The 18,860-nt window shown below is 45.1% G+C and overlaps 1 protein-coding gene across 4 annotated transcripts in view; it reads right to left on the bottom strand.

Moving 5' to 3' along the window:
• FGF13 (fibroblast growth factor 13) overlaps nt 1–18,860 on the bottom strand; it is a 239,730-nt gene that overhangs the window by 135,176 nt on the left and 85,694 nt on the right. The window contains exon 1 of one of the 4 annotated variants that reach the window (XM_019287776.1): nt 1,433–1,767. The exons of 2 other annotated variants lie outside the window; for them this stretch is intronic. In XM_019287776.1, coding sequence (XP_019143321.1) covers nt 1,433–1,463 — 31 coding nt within the window. In that variant the 5' untranslated portion in view covers nt 1,464–1,767. Of the gene's footprint in view, nt 1–1,432; nt 1,768–18,860 lie in introns of those variants that run through there. One more of the 4 variants, XM_019287777.1, reaches the window with a different exon arrangement.

Consider the following 18,860-nt stretch of genomic DNA (forward strand, 5'->3'; position numbering starts at 1 on the left):
AGAGTCAGGGGCTCTTAGTGCTTCAGGCTTGGAATTTGATCAATGAGTTACCTCTAGGAGTATCCAAGGAGCCCCAAAGCACATATTTAACCAGGCACTGAGGGGACAGATGTGGTCTGTTTGCTCTGCCCTTGGTTTTCCAGGAGCGCTACTGCAGGATTCAGCCTGATGGAGGGAAGGTGCATTTTCCATCACTGCTATTTTTTCTCTCATATCTGTCCTATTTTATCTTCAGGGAAGAGGGATAAACCTGTAATAGCAGCTCTCAAACATTTTAGCTCCCCACTGGATGTTCCTTCTCTCTCCCCCACGCCACTGAACACTGAACTCTCCCTTCAAAACTCAAATGTGGATGATGTTCACTTCTCAAATGGAACAATGGAACTCCTCTTCCCACCTTCCTCTCTCCATTTTTAACACTCTTAATTTCAATACCATCAGCACTTGCCAGAGCATTCAGAAAGTATCAGCATAATAAAGCACAAAGCTAAAATTCATCATGGTGAAGAACTGATAGCAGTTAGGATGTTTTTATAAAAATAGGTTACGATCAAGCCAGTCAGTCTCCAAACTACTCTACAGAGAAGCATTCCATTTCTGACATTAGGAGGAATTTTCCCCGCCTACATTGTCATCCCTGAGGGTGAAGGAGACTCTTGGAAAAATGGAACAGAGTGTTCAAAACACCAGCAGACCACATGCAGTACAACCATGCCTTCAAAATCATCAGAAGGTCACCAAGCCAGCACACTGAAAGCCAGGATCTATTTAAATATTGTCACTGTAAAGTGGATATATCTTCATTTTGTCCAAAAGGGACTTAAAACATGGCAACATTACACATCTAGCTGCAGGAGTGTGCTCCAATCTGCCTCACTCCTCAGTGAGACTGAAGGAATTAGCACTGCTCTGAATCACACATTACGGATGGAGTCCCATTAGACTCCTAAGAGGTTGATTACAGCGTCACATTCATTAGATCAGAAGGAAACACATTTTGTGTGAATCTAGGATTCTCTTCAACTGAGAAGTACTAAAAGAAAAAGAACAAGCCAATTTATATGTTTTAAAAGTGAAATAAAGGCCTGTAATTACCAGGGTTTTAATGATCTCTATCAAATTGCTTTTTCAAAGCATTAGATGTGCTGAAGGGTTTACAGCAGTAGCACCTTAGTGCTACAGCACACCATTAGGGGTGCAAAGGAGAGGCTGAGGGGATCCCAGGGCAAGAAGCGGTGCTAGCAAGGAAATAAGGAAACAACTGGAAGTCAGAAAGAGATGCTGGCAGAGCCCTGTGGGCACAAGCCAAATGAAAACAAGTACCAGGGAGGACAAAGCAAAAAGCCTGTCACGACAGCCAAGTCACCCTGGTCTCGGGGGGTTTTGCTCCCTGGCATAGGAGGAGGAGAAGAAAAGGCACCACATCTCCTACCTTGACCTATGGGCTTCCACCTTCTCCCCATTCAATCACTGCTGGGCTGACTGGATCCATGGGAAAGAAAACATTATCCAACTTGCCATCCAAATCACGTGTCCATCTCGCTTTATCAAAAATAAATGCTCAGGATTGCGTTCAAGCAGCAACTGGAAAAATCTGGAGCAGGAATACCCAAGAAATATGAATATGTTTAAACCAGGCAGGCCAAATTCTCATGCTTTCGTGTCCTGCAAATGTCTGGGCAGCAGCAGGAGGTGTTCCAGGGTGCAGGGCTGCACCCCACAGTGCTGCCTGTGAGCTCAGCCTGTGCAGATGGGAGAGGAACCTCAGCAGGGTGTGATGGAGAACTGCCCGGGCTGCCTCAGCTCCCTGTGTGAACACAAGGATACAAACATCCTTCTGGGAATTAACATTTACATTTCATTTGTGGCTTGTTTCATTTTTTTTTTTTTAGGCTGCTCCAGGCAACATATTTGTAGTTCACTGGACACAGCCTTCCTAATAACCATTACTGTTCCTGGTAATTTTTAATGAGTTGATGCAAAGCAATTTCACTTCCTTCCCCCTTCAGAAAGAATTTATTAAAAAGATCTGTATAGGAATAATGGACTCATAATCAGAGAAGCCACATGCCATGATCAGAATTAAAGGAGCCATCTGCTTCTTTACAGTCATGCACATCTCAAACAAAAAGTACACACATGACATATGTCATTACTTCCACTTTCCTAATAGAAAATATTTGTCATAATTGCCTCCACAGGAGTGCAGGAAGCTCCACCACCAGCTTGCAATGCAAGAGGAACCCCTCCCACTAAAGCTCTGCAAGCAGTGGATTCAGGTTTTGTCTCTTCCTCAGCCAACCCATCAGAGCTTTTCATGCCTCTGTGAATCCTCTGCAAACTTATTTTCCACAAGACCTGCAGCTGAGGATTGGCTCGCTGTTCCCTACCATCAACAGGAACTGCCCTGCTGAGCTCCACACATACACTCGTGTCTCACCATTTAAAAGTCAATTTAGGAAATTAAGCTGTTCACTGGATGCTGTATTTTCATGTCAATGTGTGTTGATATGCAAATTTTCTTTTCCTTTCACCTAGTTCCAAAATGCCCTGACAAAAGCAGTGATGGAAATGCACCAGACACACCCAGACACACTCCTCAGCATCAGCTTCCAGGCAGTCACAGACAATGAGTGTGAATATTCCCACTTGCTCTCACAGGCAGGAGTAAGCAGCAGCACCGTGCTCTCTCTCCTTTGCTCTTCACCACACACATGTGGCCAGCTGAGCCAGAAGATGGAGATCACACTGCAGGGTACCACACCTGCACCACCAGCACACGGCTACGCTCTGCTTGTGCCACCCTAACAAAGCCAAGATGCATGTTCATAAAGCATTCAAAAGCATCATCTGTGGGCACATGTATCCCCAGAATGGTCTACTGGAGCAAAAGAGCCTCTTCTGGGCCAGGTTTTAAGAAAAAATGTTGTGGACACCACAGCTCTTTGATGCTCCTCTCCTGCTGGAAATGCTCGCACGGCACAGTCACTTTTATCCCAAGGCTCCCTGGACACCACATTTGGGTGCCTCCCACCTCAGCTTAAAAGGCTTGCTCAAGTAAATGTCTCCACTGTTCCCAGAAGCTTCTCAAGCTTTATGGCATGTTCAAAAGCATCTAATCAAAGGAAGAGCAGGATCTGTGGGACAGTTGAAATAATCAGCATTTCTTTAAGCTGACCAACATCCAAAGCCCTGACATCTTGCTATGCAGTTACAGACTTACACCTGCTACCCACCAAAGCAGCTCCTGCCAGAGAAAAAACCAGTGCAGCATCTGTAGGAGTCAGAACTGGTCCTGAGCAGTGGCGCTGCCCTGGAACGTGAGCCAGGCTGCTCAGGGGAACCATCAGGAGGGGTCACCATTGCACTGAGCCACGACTGGCAGTGGTCCTGCTCTCCTCTGCTCAGCCCTGCCAAACAGACTACCCCTAAACCAGAAAGAGCAGACCAATGACAAATGTTCTCGAAAAAGCCTCTCCTGAAATGTTAGAAAATTCTTCCATCTAAAACATCTCCTCCTCTTTCCCTGCATTGCCACAGTTCAAACACTGAAAAGTTCAAGACTACCTACTGTGCCACTGAGACATCGTGAAAGGATTTCTTCAGAAAAATCAAAGAGCAGCTTAATTTAAGTTTGTCTGACCTGGGTTGTTACCCTTGCTCTCAGTTATGGCAGACCTTTAAATAGGAACAGCAAAAAAAAAAAAAGTGAAGTAAAAGTTGTCTCTGGTTCTTCAGCTTTTCTCTCTGCAGGCCTGAATGTTTTTGCTATAAGCTGTTCATCAGAGGCCAGGAGAAAACCTCTGAAGTTAAAACCCTGACAGCCCTGCAGTGGGAATGTTTCCTTCCCCCATCTGCTCTCCCATGTAGATCATCATTCCTGTGCGCAGACACGTATTTCACTATTCACAGTGCTCTGTGACCCTGAGATGTTCTGTAAATTCTCCATGTCAGTTCAGTGAAAAACACTGTCTTACCCATGTCTATCTATATTCTGTTTCTGTGACATCTTGCATTATTATGCAGAATTGCCCACCCATGGCAATCATTCCTTTGCTTTGATCATCTGTGGAATGCACAATGATGAAAGATGTTATGATGGAAAAACTAAAACAAAGCACTTTATATCCTTAATTCAAACACTCTATTAACATTGCACATTTTTAAAGTACATTTTTAAATCCTGCAAATATACACACACACACACATATATAATGTATCTATTTTTTTATCTGGCCTTCAAAACACAAATTGTGACAAAAGATATGCACTGGGGCTATGATCAATACCAGATTCATGTTTCAGAGGCACAAAGTCAGCACATACTTCACAATTCCCACACTCTTCCATTCCACAAACGCATTCCTAAATAGCTATGTACACTGACACCTTATTTAAAAAATAGCTGAGTTAAGCCTCTGCTGAAGAAGAGGGCAAGGTGTAATCAAGATTTATTGATATTTCAGCTGTCCTTCTGCACTTTTCACATCCTTCTGCATTCTAACAATTACATTCTACTGCAGGGTATGTAGACAAATATATCCATCCTGAAAACCCCTCATCTACCTAGGTAAACTCTCATCAAAACATTTATGAAAATAAAATCAATTGTATACATATTAGAGAAAAGCAGATAAGTGGGGCAAGAGCAGCTGGGTAGAAATACTCAACACTGACAAAAAGGGAACAAAGAATCAGTGAGGTATGTAATAGAAAATGATTTCCACATTTTAAGCTATCTACTCACATACCAATTTTTTTCCTTAGCTTTCCCTTCCCTGCTTGCCTGTCATGGGATCACACACGGTGCCAGGACCAAAGCCATGCAAGCAAGCTCTGTGCCCAGCCACGGCAGCAGCAGGCCGGTGCTGAGCTCACCGCTGCTGCCCACTGTCAGTCCTCCAGGTGAGCCAGAGCGTGGCAAACGTGCCCGTCCCAGTTCCACTGCCCCATGGCAGCTTCCCTGTGCTGCCTCTGCAAGCCTCGCCCCGGAGCTCCCAGGCACCTGGGGAGCCTCACCCATCTCTGAACACCACCACCTGAAATCACAACGCTGGAAGAGTCAAGTCAGATTTCTCTCTGGCTTGGAAACACTCTGCCACTTAAACATCAGAACAATCAAGCGTGCTAAACCCAGGCATAAAGGCTATTTGTTTGAGTGAAGCGTCTTAAAATGATACTATCAGGAATTACATGTGACATGGAACTGGTTGTCAAGCTACCCTGGATTTCTGCATGAAGGACAATGTATAAACCTAAGAGCAAGCGTGAGCACAAGGTAACAGCAGACTGAGATGTCTGAACTTGGAGCCGGGCGCTGTCCTGCCCCAGCCCTCCTCAGGACTGGGCTATTTTGGGAGGAAAGCAGCTTACTGAATTTCAAACTAACAGTTCATCAAATGTCCACAGAACAAAACCAAGCATCACCAGTATCACTTTCCATCCCTCAGCAGTGTGAGCCCAGAAGCCTTTCCCTTGAGTAGACCAGGAAAAACAGCCACAAACCTTTTTCCTCAAGGCATCATTCCCTCTGAGCAGAGTCAAGAGGAGCAAGGGGAAATAATTTTTGGTAGAAAACTTGTGGCTGACATGGCCCCCTGGGGCAGACACGCTCACTGACACAGCTGTGGGCAGCAGTTCTGTGTCCTGAGCGCTGCCCTTATGCCCCAGAGCCGCCAGCAGCACCCCGGCCTGAGCCATGCGGGCAGTGCAGCATCGTTCCTCCTCGGGGCATGCCAGGAACCTTCTTCAGAGCCAGCCCACTGGCAATGTTCAGGTTTTTCTTGGTGACTGATTCTGCTCCACTTTGATATTCTCCCTGACAAAGCAGTTTTACTAGCCAGCAGCTATCCACATCTCAAGCTAATAAATGCTATATATTATTTCTTTTTATTAAACCTCTTCTAGCAATAGCAGAGGTTATTTTAAGACTTGGAAGTAAGAAAGCAATCATTCAGTCATAGAGAGGAGTGTCAGTAAACTGAGATCAGCCAAGAAAACCAGCAGTATTTCAGAAAAGCTCTTTCTGGATCCTTCCACTGCTTCTTGCCTGGCTGAGAGGAGGCACAAGCACACACACACGGAAGTAACTGCCACTTGCCTTGCTACTTATACAAGTTTTGAAAATCTCTTTTAATGCTCTCTTTACAGTGGGAAGAAATCATCCAACAAGCACAGGTTTTCATCATAAACCCGAAGCACTTACAGCATAAAAGCCTACCAGCTTGGACCTGCTAAACCATCCAAGCTGAGTGCAGCTCTGTGTGGGGACGGGGGGATAATGAGCACGTCCAAGGCTTTGTGCAGTGCACAGATTGTTCCCTGTTACATTACCTGGAGGACACAACAAACCCAGAACTGCAGCTCGATGGAAAATGTATACAATTAAAACTTAGCACTCCGGAGGGATGGGTAGGAGAAGCCTGGCAAGGAGAAGTACTGCTCTGCTATGTGGTGCAGCCCTTGGCTCTGTTTCAGCTTGAGGGAAATACTTAAGCATGGGCGTCTGTTTATTTTAAAGATGTCAAGCCATCAGCCAATTTTATAAAACAAAAAGCATTCTGAACGGAGAGTACTTCAGGCTAACCAACATGCTGCAAAGTTTCTTTTGGCTAATTAAAAAAGTTTTTCATAAATGTTTCTCTATTTGCATGTGTAATTTGGTTTCAGGTCTTAAAATGGTATTTCCAAAAAAACCCCCAAAAAACCAAAACCAAAACCAGCTAAAAGATGCACAACAAGTTTTGGCAAAATAAAAACTTTTATGCAAAATTGACCTGATTCTGGAAGAAGCAAAATGTGAACACAGCATGGCATAATTGCATGAATTTGTTATTACAGTCATTCTAGCGACATCTGCTTCTTTCTTTGCCTCACTGATTTGCACATTATAAAAAGCAGACGGCATTAGATGCTGGTCATTCAGGAAGGTCACCACCTGACTGTGATACATACTTCCACCTTAATTATTTTAGGCTTATTTATGACATACCAGAAATTTAGTACTATACAGAGAATAACCACCTTCAAAAAAGTATCAATAGCAAAGCTGAAATACTTCTAAAATGGGACTGAAAGAGTAACTTGAAAACATTGTAAGAAGATTATTTTCTGTCATAACACCCAGAGGTTTTCCACTGGGAGCTCTTTTTCACTGTGATTTATCACTTTGATTTTGCTTGTTTTTTCCTCATCTCATTTTCAAGTGTCACTGTATCACATTCAAGACCAAAGTTTGATTCGACTGCTTCTACTGGAAGGCTGTTTCAGGGTGTCCCACTCAGAAATCCATGTACTACAAAGAGAATACAGAAATCATCACAGAGTATCATTAGCAGAAGGGTTATTATTACTTTCTCATGAATTTGCTCTTTTACTTATAATTAGGCCGATCCTGCAGTTAGGCAAGGCAGTAGTCTAACCTAATCAGTAAGTCTGCACAAAAAGCAACTGAATTGGGCCAAATGCAACAATAAAGGGTAAAAAAAATTACATTAAATGGGTGCTTTCATAATTAAAGAATGAAAGATACAATGGCAATATTCTCCTCCCTGACCTATGCTATGACGAAGGCACAGGGTGTACCTGTACTGTCATTTCTGAATTGGTGATATAAATGGCACTGCCAGTGACTTTCATGGATCTCCCCTGTGCAAATAAAATCCAGAAAACCTAAATGGCAAAGACAGATCTGTAAAGGAAGAGAAATTTTTCATTGTGGCTTGAAGAGCAATGCAGCGGTAAGACACAACAAATAAAATAACAAATGAAGCTACATGGCAGATACTTGAGACAAAAACCAGAATTCCCAAACAGATAATCATGTCCACGATGTCCAAGGGCCACAACATCCAGCACAGCCCAAATGCTGCAGAGGAGAGGCTGGATCAGCTGGGCTGGTCCAGTCTAACAGGGCTCCTGTGGGGTTCTGCAGCCCAGCTCTGTTCCGCTGCACACGAGACTCAGACTGAGAAACCGACGGCAGCTCCTCGCATCAAAACTCCTGGGATGCCTTGGTCTCACACAGCCCGTTCCAGACCTGCCCACTCCTGCATGCACCATTAAGAAGCAGAATATTATTCATATTCCACTATGAAACAAAACACTCTTAATTGATTCTGAACAGACACAATATGGAAATTGCAACTGCAGTAACTCCAGCTGCTGAGACGGAATGCGAACAGCAGCCATGGACTCTAAATTGAAGTTGAACAGCACTTTCCAAAATTCTCCAAGAAGCCTGATAAACATAGGCAATCCTGCTGTGAGACTGAAGTATGTTTTCCTAAAAATATCTTTTTGTTTTCATTTTTTATTGCTTTTTCTAGACTTTATCTTTTTTTACACTACATGCATTAATTGGAATAATCCAAAGTATAAATACAGTATGTGCCTGCCACAGCAACTGAAGTGCTGAGACTCACAATAAACCTTCAAGGCAGATGCATTTATTGCATTATCTGAAAGCATTGTAAGATCTGCATTAAGTTAAAAATGTCACATGGGACAGTCGTAAAACCATAGAATGGTTTGGGTTGGAAGGGACCTTTAAAGATCATCTAGACCAACCCTCAAAAGTTCTAAAGCTGTTCCAGCCTTGAAATCTGACAAGAGGAAGGCACAAAAGGAGAATGTAATTTTCAGTAAGAACTAAAAGGGATTACGTTGTTTGGAATGATTTTTCCACTTATATTGAAACATCAGTCAGAGCTCCCACTCCTAAACTATCTCATCATTGTTAATACACTGTTTACAAAACAGTTAAAAGCAGAAGGGGTTTTTTTTTTCCCAAGTATATCACTCCTGCTGTTCTGTTGGATTTTTTTCTCCTCCCCCCCCCCAAGATGGCCATAAAAAGAACAAGATGTATTTTTATCACTAGATACAAACCCAAGTCTCACACATTTACTGGTTTCTTTAAAGAGCCATTAGGTAAAACTTAAACGAACAGAAAAGAAACCCCAGTTAAAGTTCCATCAAAGTGAACTCATACTTCGGTCAGTTAATTAAATAATCCGTGCCAACCTGAGGGCTCTCAATCCTGTCATAACATTCCATAAGCACTGATGGTTATAAAATATTAGTTCTGAACTGCTCTCATTAATATTAAGCAACCAAACAACAAAGTTCAAACTTAGCTTAACTGGCATTAAAAAAGTGTGTGCATCTTTAAACTCCACATGCATTGATCTTTGTGTTCAATACTTCCTTTATTTAAAGACATTTAGAAGTATAAGGTAACAGAAGCTGTTCCACTGAGAAATGCAGGCTATTACTACAGAACAGACAGTGAAAACCTGCCTAGTTTTCACATGCTTCACTGAGAAAGTGCCAGAGGTAATGAAAACCCATTGCACAACCCCACCTGCCACTGAAAGAGAGCCAGCATTGAAAGGGATCTATTTTTAGAGGGATGCTAAAGGTCAGCTAGCTAAGGCCTTTAGTCATCCAATGTCATCCCCAAGCCTTAAGATGCTTTTGAACAAGGCATTTGCTATACAGTAAATGGCAATTTTTTTTCCAAGACACTACTGATTTGCAAGTTCACCTTCAGTAAATAGTGCCAAAAGTGCTCTCAGGAAAAAGAAATGGCACAATTACAACTTGAGCAGGAGATAGAAAATGTCTGTAAAAATATAATGAGCTTCTGGAATGCTGTTATGATCCTGCTCCCATGAGAACAGCAAGAATCAGAGGATCATATTTTTAGGAAAATATGCAACATTTCAAGTTCTTCAAGAGCCACTGAAACGTCATATGGCCTACAGGAGGCCACAGAACCAGGGCAAAAAACCACCTTCTGCGTGTATGCAATGATAGAGCATCACACTGCATGCACGTACCTACAGAACACCCTCCGTGACACGGGTGGATAACCCTGGAATGTCACAGCTGCTTGGGACCAGGAGCTGCCCTGCCGCAGCCTGGCCATGCCAGTGACACTTACAAAGCCCCAGCACCTGCCCTTCCTCACCTCTGAGCAGCACACCCATTTCAAGTCTAGGCTTGATTTCAGAGTCTAGGGCTTGCTGAGCCACCTCACCAGAAAAATAGTGGCTGACACAAGGCAACACCTGTGGCAAAACAGCCTGTGCAGAAAGGCCCATGCACAGAGCAGTGGCATCCACCAGAAAGTGAGCCGGGTGTTTGGCTGAACAATTCCAAAGGCTGAATTCATGGCAGGTGCACCAAGAGGGAGCTGCAGCCTCAGGGCACACCTTATGGAGAGGAGCCCAGGCACGGCAAGAGCCAAGGGCCAAGGTGTGGGAGGCAGATGTGGAGCCACAGCTGGGGAGCAGCCCCCAGTCTGTAAAACCAGCAGAGAAAGGAAATGACTGCAGGACTGGGCAAAAGCAAGTCTTCTCTGCTTGTCCAGCTTGATCTCCCACAGCTGGGCACAAGCTGCTCCTCCCCCATGTACTGGATAGAGGAATCAGGCCCTAAGATTTGTATGCATTATTTAACCCTTTTGCATTTGCCAACAGAAGATCTTCCCTTCTGTGAAGTCCCACTTTAGTTCTTCTGTCTGAGGTTTCACCTGTGATGTCTGAGTTGAAATTAAGCCACTCTTCAACTCCCCAAAATGGGATTGCTTGGCAGCTGACAGAATCATATAAAACAATCCTCTTCCTCCTCCTCTTCACCGTGTAGGTGTGAACCCTCTCTGCCAGTCCTGAGCCATCACCCTGGGTCTGTTCTGGATGTAGTTTGCCACATGAAACATAATAAATCTCAAGTATTACTACTACCAAGATGTGTCTTTGGCTGACCAGGGAGTGATCACAGTCCTGCCACATTGAATGAGATGAACAACAGCACAGAAGGTCACTCCTGACACACAGTTGTGAATTCACAGAGAAAACTTTCTGCAGTGTAGATCAAGGCACTTTCGCAGATGCTCGTACACAAATGGTACTACAGAATGGTGAGGACTGAATTCATGTTTCAATTTGCAAACTAAACTTGTACAGGAAATTTGTAGAGAATCAGAACATCATGAATTTTGACAGCTTTGTCAAAAGGAAGGAAACAGTAGAAAAAAAAAAATCGAAGAAAGAACACAAGAACGAAAGACTGACCTCGCTCGTCCAGGAGCCTTTCCAACTGGAACATTACCAGCACTGCTGGCACCAGTCAGAGGAGGCTCCAAGTAATTCTTGCTCCTTTCAGAGTCCATACACCTAACAGGAGAAACACTGTAGTCCTTGAGGATGCTTTGAATGGCAGGAGAAAGGAGGCAGCCTACTGGTGGTCTGTGTAGAGCAGGAAGACAAACAACACAGGCAGGAGATCTACAGCACGTACTGATTCTGCTCTGCTTTCAAAGACCTTCTCTGCCCAAAAACAAAATCCTCATTCTACTTAGTAACTGCTCTCACACGTTGTTCAACCTCTACAATGCAGAAAGCAGGGCCAATGAACTGCAGTGAATCTTAAATGCTTTTAGTGACACTGGAAAGAAAAGGCAGTGCTTTGCCTGTATCTCTTCTTAGCAAGACAGGGAAAGGGAAAAATCTAAAGACATGGCTTGTTGTACAGCATTTCTTGCTTCACTGTTATTTTTTCTATTTCTTATTGCCTAGGGCGTGAGTTTATAGTAGGTGAAAAAGTGGAGGAACAAGGTACCATTTTTATTTTTTCTCTCCTACATTCCCATAAGTTACAGTCACTGATGTTGCACAACTTTTGTCCCCATTATTTTCAGGATGGACTTTCCTGCTTCTTTATCACACTAAGTTCTGTTTCATCAGAAGCTGAGCAGCAATTTCCTTCATGGCTCAGATCACAGACATAAAAATGTTCACCACTATCAGGATGATTTACAAAAGGCACTGGTCCTCTGCATCCTCCATACAGACACTGGCCTCCTTGTCTCCTCCTTTATGACAAGTAGCAAATGAAGTAATGAAGTAGAAACGAAGTAATAAAATAAAGATAAATCATTCATCTTGGGAAGGTCTGCATCAGACCAATTAAAATAATGTCTTAGACACTGCCATAACGTATCGTACCTATGGGAAGAAGATACTAGCATGAGCAAGCCCTGCAATTACTATTTTCTCCAATTATAACCTCAGAGATTTCTAGCTCCAGCATAATAAAAGATTAACAAATTAAAATATATTAAAAAAATTAATCTTTATATTTTTTCCAGTAAGCTATTGAAGGTGATGATAGTGACAAATCTCTGCCTGGGGAGTAAGCTCACACACGTCCAGACCAACACCGGCTACCATCAGAATCACTGAGGGTGAGGAGGGTTTGCAGCTCTGGATCATACAGCTGCAGCCCACGTTCGCTCAGCAACTTCCCAGGGAGGCAAGGACTGTCCTAAGTAGGTAAAAAGGCTGCACTCCCATGAGCAGCAGAGGTGCAGTAGCTCCTGCTCAGCTCTCTCCCACGCTGTGCTTGATGCCACGGGGCCAGGAGCTCTCCCCTCCCCACTCAGATCGGGCAGAATCCACTGACACCGCACCACTGATGCCCAGGGGCTCGGGGCTGAGCAGTGTGTGCCACCACTACACCATAAAGAACCAAATACAGCAAAGAGGATGTAAATACTCAGCCCTCCTCAGTGTAAAACCTCCACACTACTCTGTTCTTTGTCATGTTCTCAGCAGCAGCTTCCTCTGGAGTTAAACCTCAGGCATGAGAACGTTCCCTGCCGGAGTGATTTACGGAGCTCTAGCACCAGCAGCAGCCTCTGCCGCAGCACAGGAGCACCTCCAGAGACCAGAGCCTGAAGACAGCTGCGAGAGGGCACACAAGGGATGGTCTCAGGCAAGCAAAACACAGCAGGATTTCATTGAGCCCTGCTCTCAAAGTGCCCTGCTAGTCCTATAAATGTTCTGGCTGCATTTCAGAGCCACGTCTGCTCCCCAGCGACAGGGATATGGCACCTGGCACCGTAGATTTGCCTCTAGGCAGTCGGTCCTAGGCTCCCTGGTCTGTGGATTCTTCCATGGGCCTACAAATCAATCAAAATCTGGTTTAGAATCTTACTCTCTCATCTAGAGTCCTAGTCTAAAAATAGCACCCATTCCCTCCACATCTGTTGATTTTCAAACATTTTATAGCACTGATATCTAATTAGAGAATATCACTGCCTGTTACAATTACATGTCATTTACTGATTGGATGACATGTGGAAACCCTTTTCATACTCCAAAGAAAATCTCCATCAATACTACACTAAAGATCTCAAAGATCTAGCAGAAACACTGAAGAAAAGAGGTTTTGGGGTTTTTTTAGCTTATCATTTCTGACCACTTCAAAGGTTTACAGCAAAATTCAGTGTCAAAAACAATGAACAAGAGTTGAACATTGGGGAGATTGCAAATCACAGAAAATTCACTGTGACAGAGTTAACTGAAGCATGATCACACAGGCTATCAGACAAATCTGGATCACTTGAACGGACTGGCATGGCTTAAAGGGGTTTTTCTTTCATTTATAATTAATTAACCACTTGGCTGTCACATCACTGCATCCACGCACTCTGGTTGTGAATGTTTACACTGAAATCTCTGTAGAAGACACAGAGCCTGTGAGCCAGAAAAGGTGAGAAGGGAAGTTCTATCTGTGCACCAGAGAGATGCTCAGCTCACACCACGAAAGCAGCCAGAGCAGAGAACCGCTCACCACAAACCACCAAGGCAGCACCCCCAGCTTCCCTGGGGGCCTCCACCCCCGGCTGCAGAAGCCTCCTTTTGGGGTGACAGAGCACAGCGAGGCTTTGGCCTGCGCACTCGGACTTCTGATACGGGCTACAAAGATAAACTGCTAGGAAGAGCAAAGTCAATAAGGGTCCCAAAAAGCAACGGATGTTTCAGAGAGTGGTCTATGTGACTTGAGGCAGCTTTCCCAGAAAGTTCTCAGGGATGAAAAGCTTGTCATGCTGAAAGCAATGCTCAGAATGGAAACTGCATCAAGAAGTGTAACAATGAAGTGTGGAACTCCAGTTTAAACAATGAACAAATGAATTTAAGCAAATTAAATACTGCCTATCCTGCTTTAAAAATATCTGCTTCTGCCAGTAAATACATTCGAAGTGATTCTAGGGAATGCCAGAATAACTGAGGTCAGAAGGAACCTCTGGAGGCCATCCAGCTCACACCCCATTAATGTAGGGCCAGATAGATCAAGTCACAAAGTTTATACATTTAGGTCCTCAACTACTCCTCTTAGAGAAAGTCATTTCACAGGAGTCAACTGCAAGCTCAGGGTGTTTGTGATTAATTTCTTTAAATGCTGAAAATGCGCCTGTGAAGACTGAAGCTTCAAATAAAGCCAGTGAAATATCTGATGCTTCACAACAAAGCGTTCATCATGGCACTCAGTGCAGTCATATCTCAGACAGTTCTTGGACAGGACATCTGCATAAATCTAGTTTCTCTAAGCTCAGTGACACACAGGCATCTTCCATGGCTTATCTACTTGTGTACCTCAGGTATTTTTAAAGTAGACTTTACTGTCATTTTCCTGTTAATATTCTACAAAATGTAGCTAAACTCCTTTACCACTGCAGTCAGGGTCCAAGAAAGCGTGCAGCAAAACCTTTAATCCCCAGACAAGACGTGACACACAGCCCTAGAGAGCTACAGAGCCATCCCACTGTCCTGAGAGCCAGGAACAGGTTTTTGGAGACTTCCTGACACCACGGAGTGCCTGTCCCCAGGGACCGCACCACTGGGGATGGACAGCACCCCAATGTCATGCCAGACCCTCAGTCTACCACCCAGCTCTGCCCTCTGGCAGTGTCCCCTGTGCTCATAGAGGAGTGGCCAGAAGTAATGGGCAGTGTCCCCCCCGTGCTCGTAGAGGAGTGGCTGGAAGTGGTGGCCATCTGCACCAGCTGTGTCTCACACACACGAACCTGTCACGTCCTTCCTTCTTTAAGCCTCTAAAGAAAAAAGCTGCTTAACAAAGGGTCCAGCATTTGTCTACTGTAAAATAGCTATGGGGCCAAAGCCCAAACAGCCACTCCACAGCTCAGCCACGAGCCCTGGGGCTTCTGTAGTGCCACGGCCGTGCCCCCTGTTCCTACAGCCCCGCAGAACAAGGGCACGTTGCTCCAGGAGCACGGGGCCGCCTCACTCCAGGCCCTGCACCCTGGCTCCCGGCAGCTCTGAGGCATGGCGAATCCTGCACGAGCTGCCAGCACCAAGACACCAACCAAACAGTGGGCTGAATATTTTAGCTGTAATAAATAGATTTGAAGAAAGGCTTTCTTTACTAACAACCTGCTTTATTTTTGCCAGCAGGCATGAATCAAAACAGCATCACAGTACCCTAGCCTGACTTCAAAGGATATGAACATTTAATTTTTCACAGCTTTTGCTGCACTGTCCATTGTACTGCAAACACACCCCCGAGCCCCCAAAATCTCTTTCATCACTAATTTAACTTTCCCCTTTTTAAAGATGACAATACAGAGAGGATGAGATGCATTTCCAGCGAAGGTCAACCTGGCATGACCTTGATGATTCTCCAGGCATGCCCAGCCTGTGGACACACAGAGGGCTCCACAGGCAGGAGGCTGGGCTGGGCTGGGCCCCGCAGAGCTGGAGGATGCGATGCTCCTGGGCTCCCAGCGCTGTCTCCCAGACAGAGCCCGGGTTCCAAAGGTCAGTGCATGCCAGCAGATGGGAGGCAGCACATGATTTCCCTTTACTCTGTGGCATAGCAGAGGACTAGAGATCACATCTAAAATTTAATGCAATGATGCAAGTCAGGCAATTAGTAAATGACTCGGCATCTGCAGACCAGCAGGCCCCCTATTAACCAGCTAAGTACATTATCTTTGTGAAGATCATAGATTTCCCCCTTAAACTAATTGTGTGTAACCCCTGCAACTTGTCATATCCTACTGCAGCCTTGTGCCCCAGCCCTGCAAGGTGCTAGTGTTCTTGCCCCACTGACATCCACGGGAAGCAGCACAGCCCAACCTTCCCAAGAAGAGCATCCTCAGGCTCAGAATCTCAAATACCTGGTCAAGAGGGAAAACGGTTTCACTTGTGAATGGCCTAACAGGCTCTAATTAGCACTGTCTCTGCCATTCTCTCCAGTTGCAGTTCATCTTTACTCTGTGTCTGTCGCACAGCCAGGAGAACCTCAGTCACTCCTGGCATCAAGCCTTACCAAATGCTGGTGCTTACCAAGGGAGGCTCCACCAAGCAGCATAACCAACTCCAGCTAAGCTTAGGACAAACACAAAGAAAACTATGAAAAACCTCTTGTCCTCCTGCCCCACCATGTAAAAGTTAACACAAAAGATCAGGTGTTTCCATTAAGTTCTTAGAACTTTTATTCCAGTCAAAAAGATAGAAAATACCTCAACAGTGGTGACAAAAGCATCCAGATGCTTCGGGAACCCAGCAAGAACCTATTTCTTACTCTGAGGCATTGAACAGGCTTCAGCATGTTTACTACACCCAAAAAACATTGCTGGCAATGTAACACAGACCCTTCCACAAACTGGCTCACATTTTAGACAGATGTGATGTCATCCACAACACTACACACAGCGAAACCACAGGCATTTGTCAAGGACTGCTGTCTACAGCAGGAAAATAATGTGTGATCCAGGCAAGGCAGAAGATAAGGACATGTTTTTCAGTGAAAGAAACCTTCCTCTGTCATCTACCACACAACCTGGCAACCCAGCACCTGGGAGAGGTGTGAGCAGCCATGAAGCATTCGCAGAGCACCTGCATCAGTGCACCCTTCTCCCAAAGGCTCCAGGGCATTGGCCACCCTTTGATACTAACAAATATCCTGAAACCACTTATTTCAGCCAACGGGCCTTTCACTACTCAGATGCAGCCCAGCCCAGGTACCGCCTTGCTGAACTCTGCCAGCTGTGCCAGCAATGATGGGAACACAAAGCCAAACTGCCCAAGTGTGACCAGGAGGAGAAAAGCCTCAAAAGAGAACTGTGGGGTTTGTATTAAAGTTGTACAGAAACTTATTACCCCTTCTGTCTTGGGATGAAAAGCTAGTATCTCTACACCCATCACCAGTCTGAAAAGCGTAAAACCAAATTTCAGTTCAGGTCCAATAAAAATGCCATTTAATTTTGACCCTATTAAAAATAAAAACCAAAATATTAAAAAAATCCCAAAAACCCGAAGGGTTGGTTCGTTTGCTTTAAGCAGACCTGAAATGCAAAGGAGGTTACACTCATCTCTCCCTCATTTACATTTCAGTTACATTGTTACTTTCATCTATTTTATAAGAAAATTAGGCCCTTTTCCAGGTCTCTTCACACCCGTGCTTTCTTTGGCACATCACTCCTTTGTCTCCTCAATCAGCCCTACCTCCTGTCCCCCTGAGCTCTGGAGATGACAGCAGGACTGAGTATTTTGAAATGCACTGTTCTGCTTTCTGCAGACCACATCTAGATTCCCCTGGACAGCTTCCAGCTCATCTTCAGCTGGACCCTAATCCTTGGGCACATGCGGAGGCTCCTGCTGGCCCCTCTGTGAGGCACAGGAGAGGTGCTGTGTCGCTGGGACCAGCTGCTGGACAACTGCATGCTCTGAATACTGGCCCCACATTCCCCAAGGTGCCCCTCCTTCCGCCAGATCAGGCTGCTGAACTGCCCCGGGTGTTTCCAAACGTGTCACCCACCGGTGAAAGGCTCCAGCGAGGCTAAAGCAACCTGCCTTCTCAAAATGAGTATTGATCACACAGCAACGTTCATCTGGAAACAGCCACGTTATCTGCTCATTTCTGCTCTTCCATTTCCTCTGTGGATAATTTTGATTTCATTTGTGGAAGCACGTTCTGCCCCATTAAGGCATTTAAAAGTTCATCACAGCCCAGAGCTGCAGGCTGTTGCAGAATGCAAGTGTTGAGCAGCAGCACAGAGCAGCATTTTGTCCATATTGATTTTACAAGCACTGCCCATGTCAGGAGCATTTCAGAGATGCTTGAAATCCCCTATCCCATTTTTTGTTTTTGTCATATGATCAGACAACCTGTAAGGCAAATCCAGCCCTCCTGCAGCTCAGGAGCTGCAGGTGCCACATTCCCAGCGCCGCCCTTTGTATTTTACAAACACGGCAAGCTCCACTGGTTCCCCAGTGAAGGAGCAGGACAATGCCTCCCTCAGGCAGGACAGGCCCATTTCTGAGGCAGCCTTGCCACACACGGACGCTCAGGGGCAGGCAGAGCTGAGCCCGGCAGCCCCCGGCAGCCGTGGGTCGGGCGCGTTCCTGCGCAGGGACAAACGGCGCTCGCAGGGGCTTTGCTCCCCATGGCCTCGAGCCAGCTCTGCCAGACAAGGTCTCAACATCTCACCAGCCTGCCAGGCTACAGAGCAGGGCAGGGCCTGCAGATGCAGGCAGAGAAGGACATCAAGAGAACAAAGATTAATATGCTTCCATCAAATTTCACTGGAGACCGAACACCCCACCACGACACGCTGCTCAGTCGCGCTGCACCGTGCTCTCAGGGAGGGACTGTAACAACTACTTTCATTAAACACAGCCCAGTGTTTGCCACTGCACCACACCTCGACATTTCCAGGACGTCACAGATGAGCACATCTTTAACCTAAACTATTCAGTAAAAACACCACTCTGCACAGTATTTGTAACATTTAAACGTTCTCCTGACCTCCCTTATGAGATCACACAGGTTTCAGGTAATTCACCAAACTGAGAGCAACTGGTGCTCTGTGGCTGTGATAGAATTGGGTTACTGTAACTGCAGTGCACTAGGGATACTGACTGGTCAGTAAAGAGAAAATTCCACACGGTTTAGTATCAGCAAACCGTAAACATAATTAATTAAGAGTTTGCAAACAGCCCCATTAAAAATAGTGGCAATAACCTTCTGTGTAGCATTAAAATTGT

This window comes from Corvus cornix, chromosome 4A (genome assembly GCF_000738735.6).
Source record: "Corvus cornix cornix isolate S_Up_H32 chromosome 4A, ASM73873v5, whole genome shotgun sequence".
NCBI classification, from domain to species: Eukaryota; Metazoa; Chordata; class Aves; order Passeriformes; family Corvidae; genus Corvus; species Corvus cornix.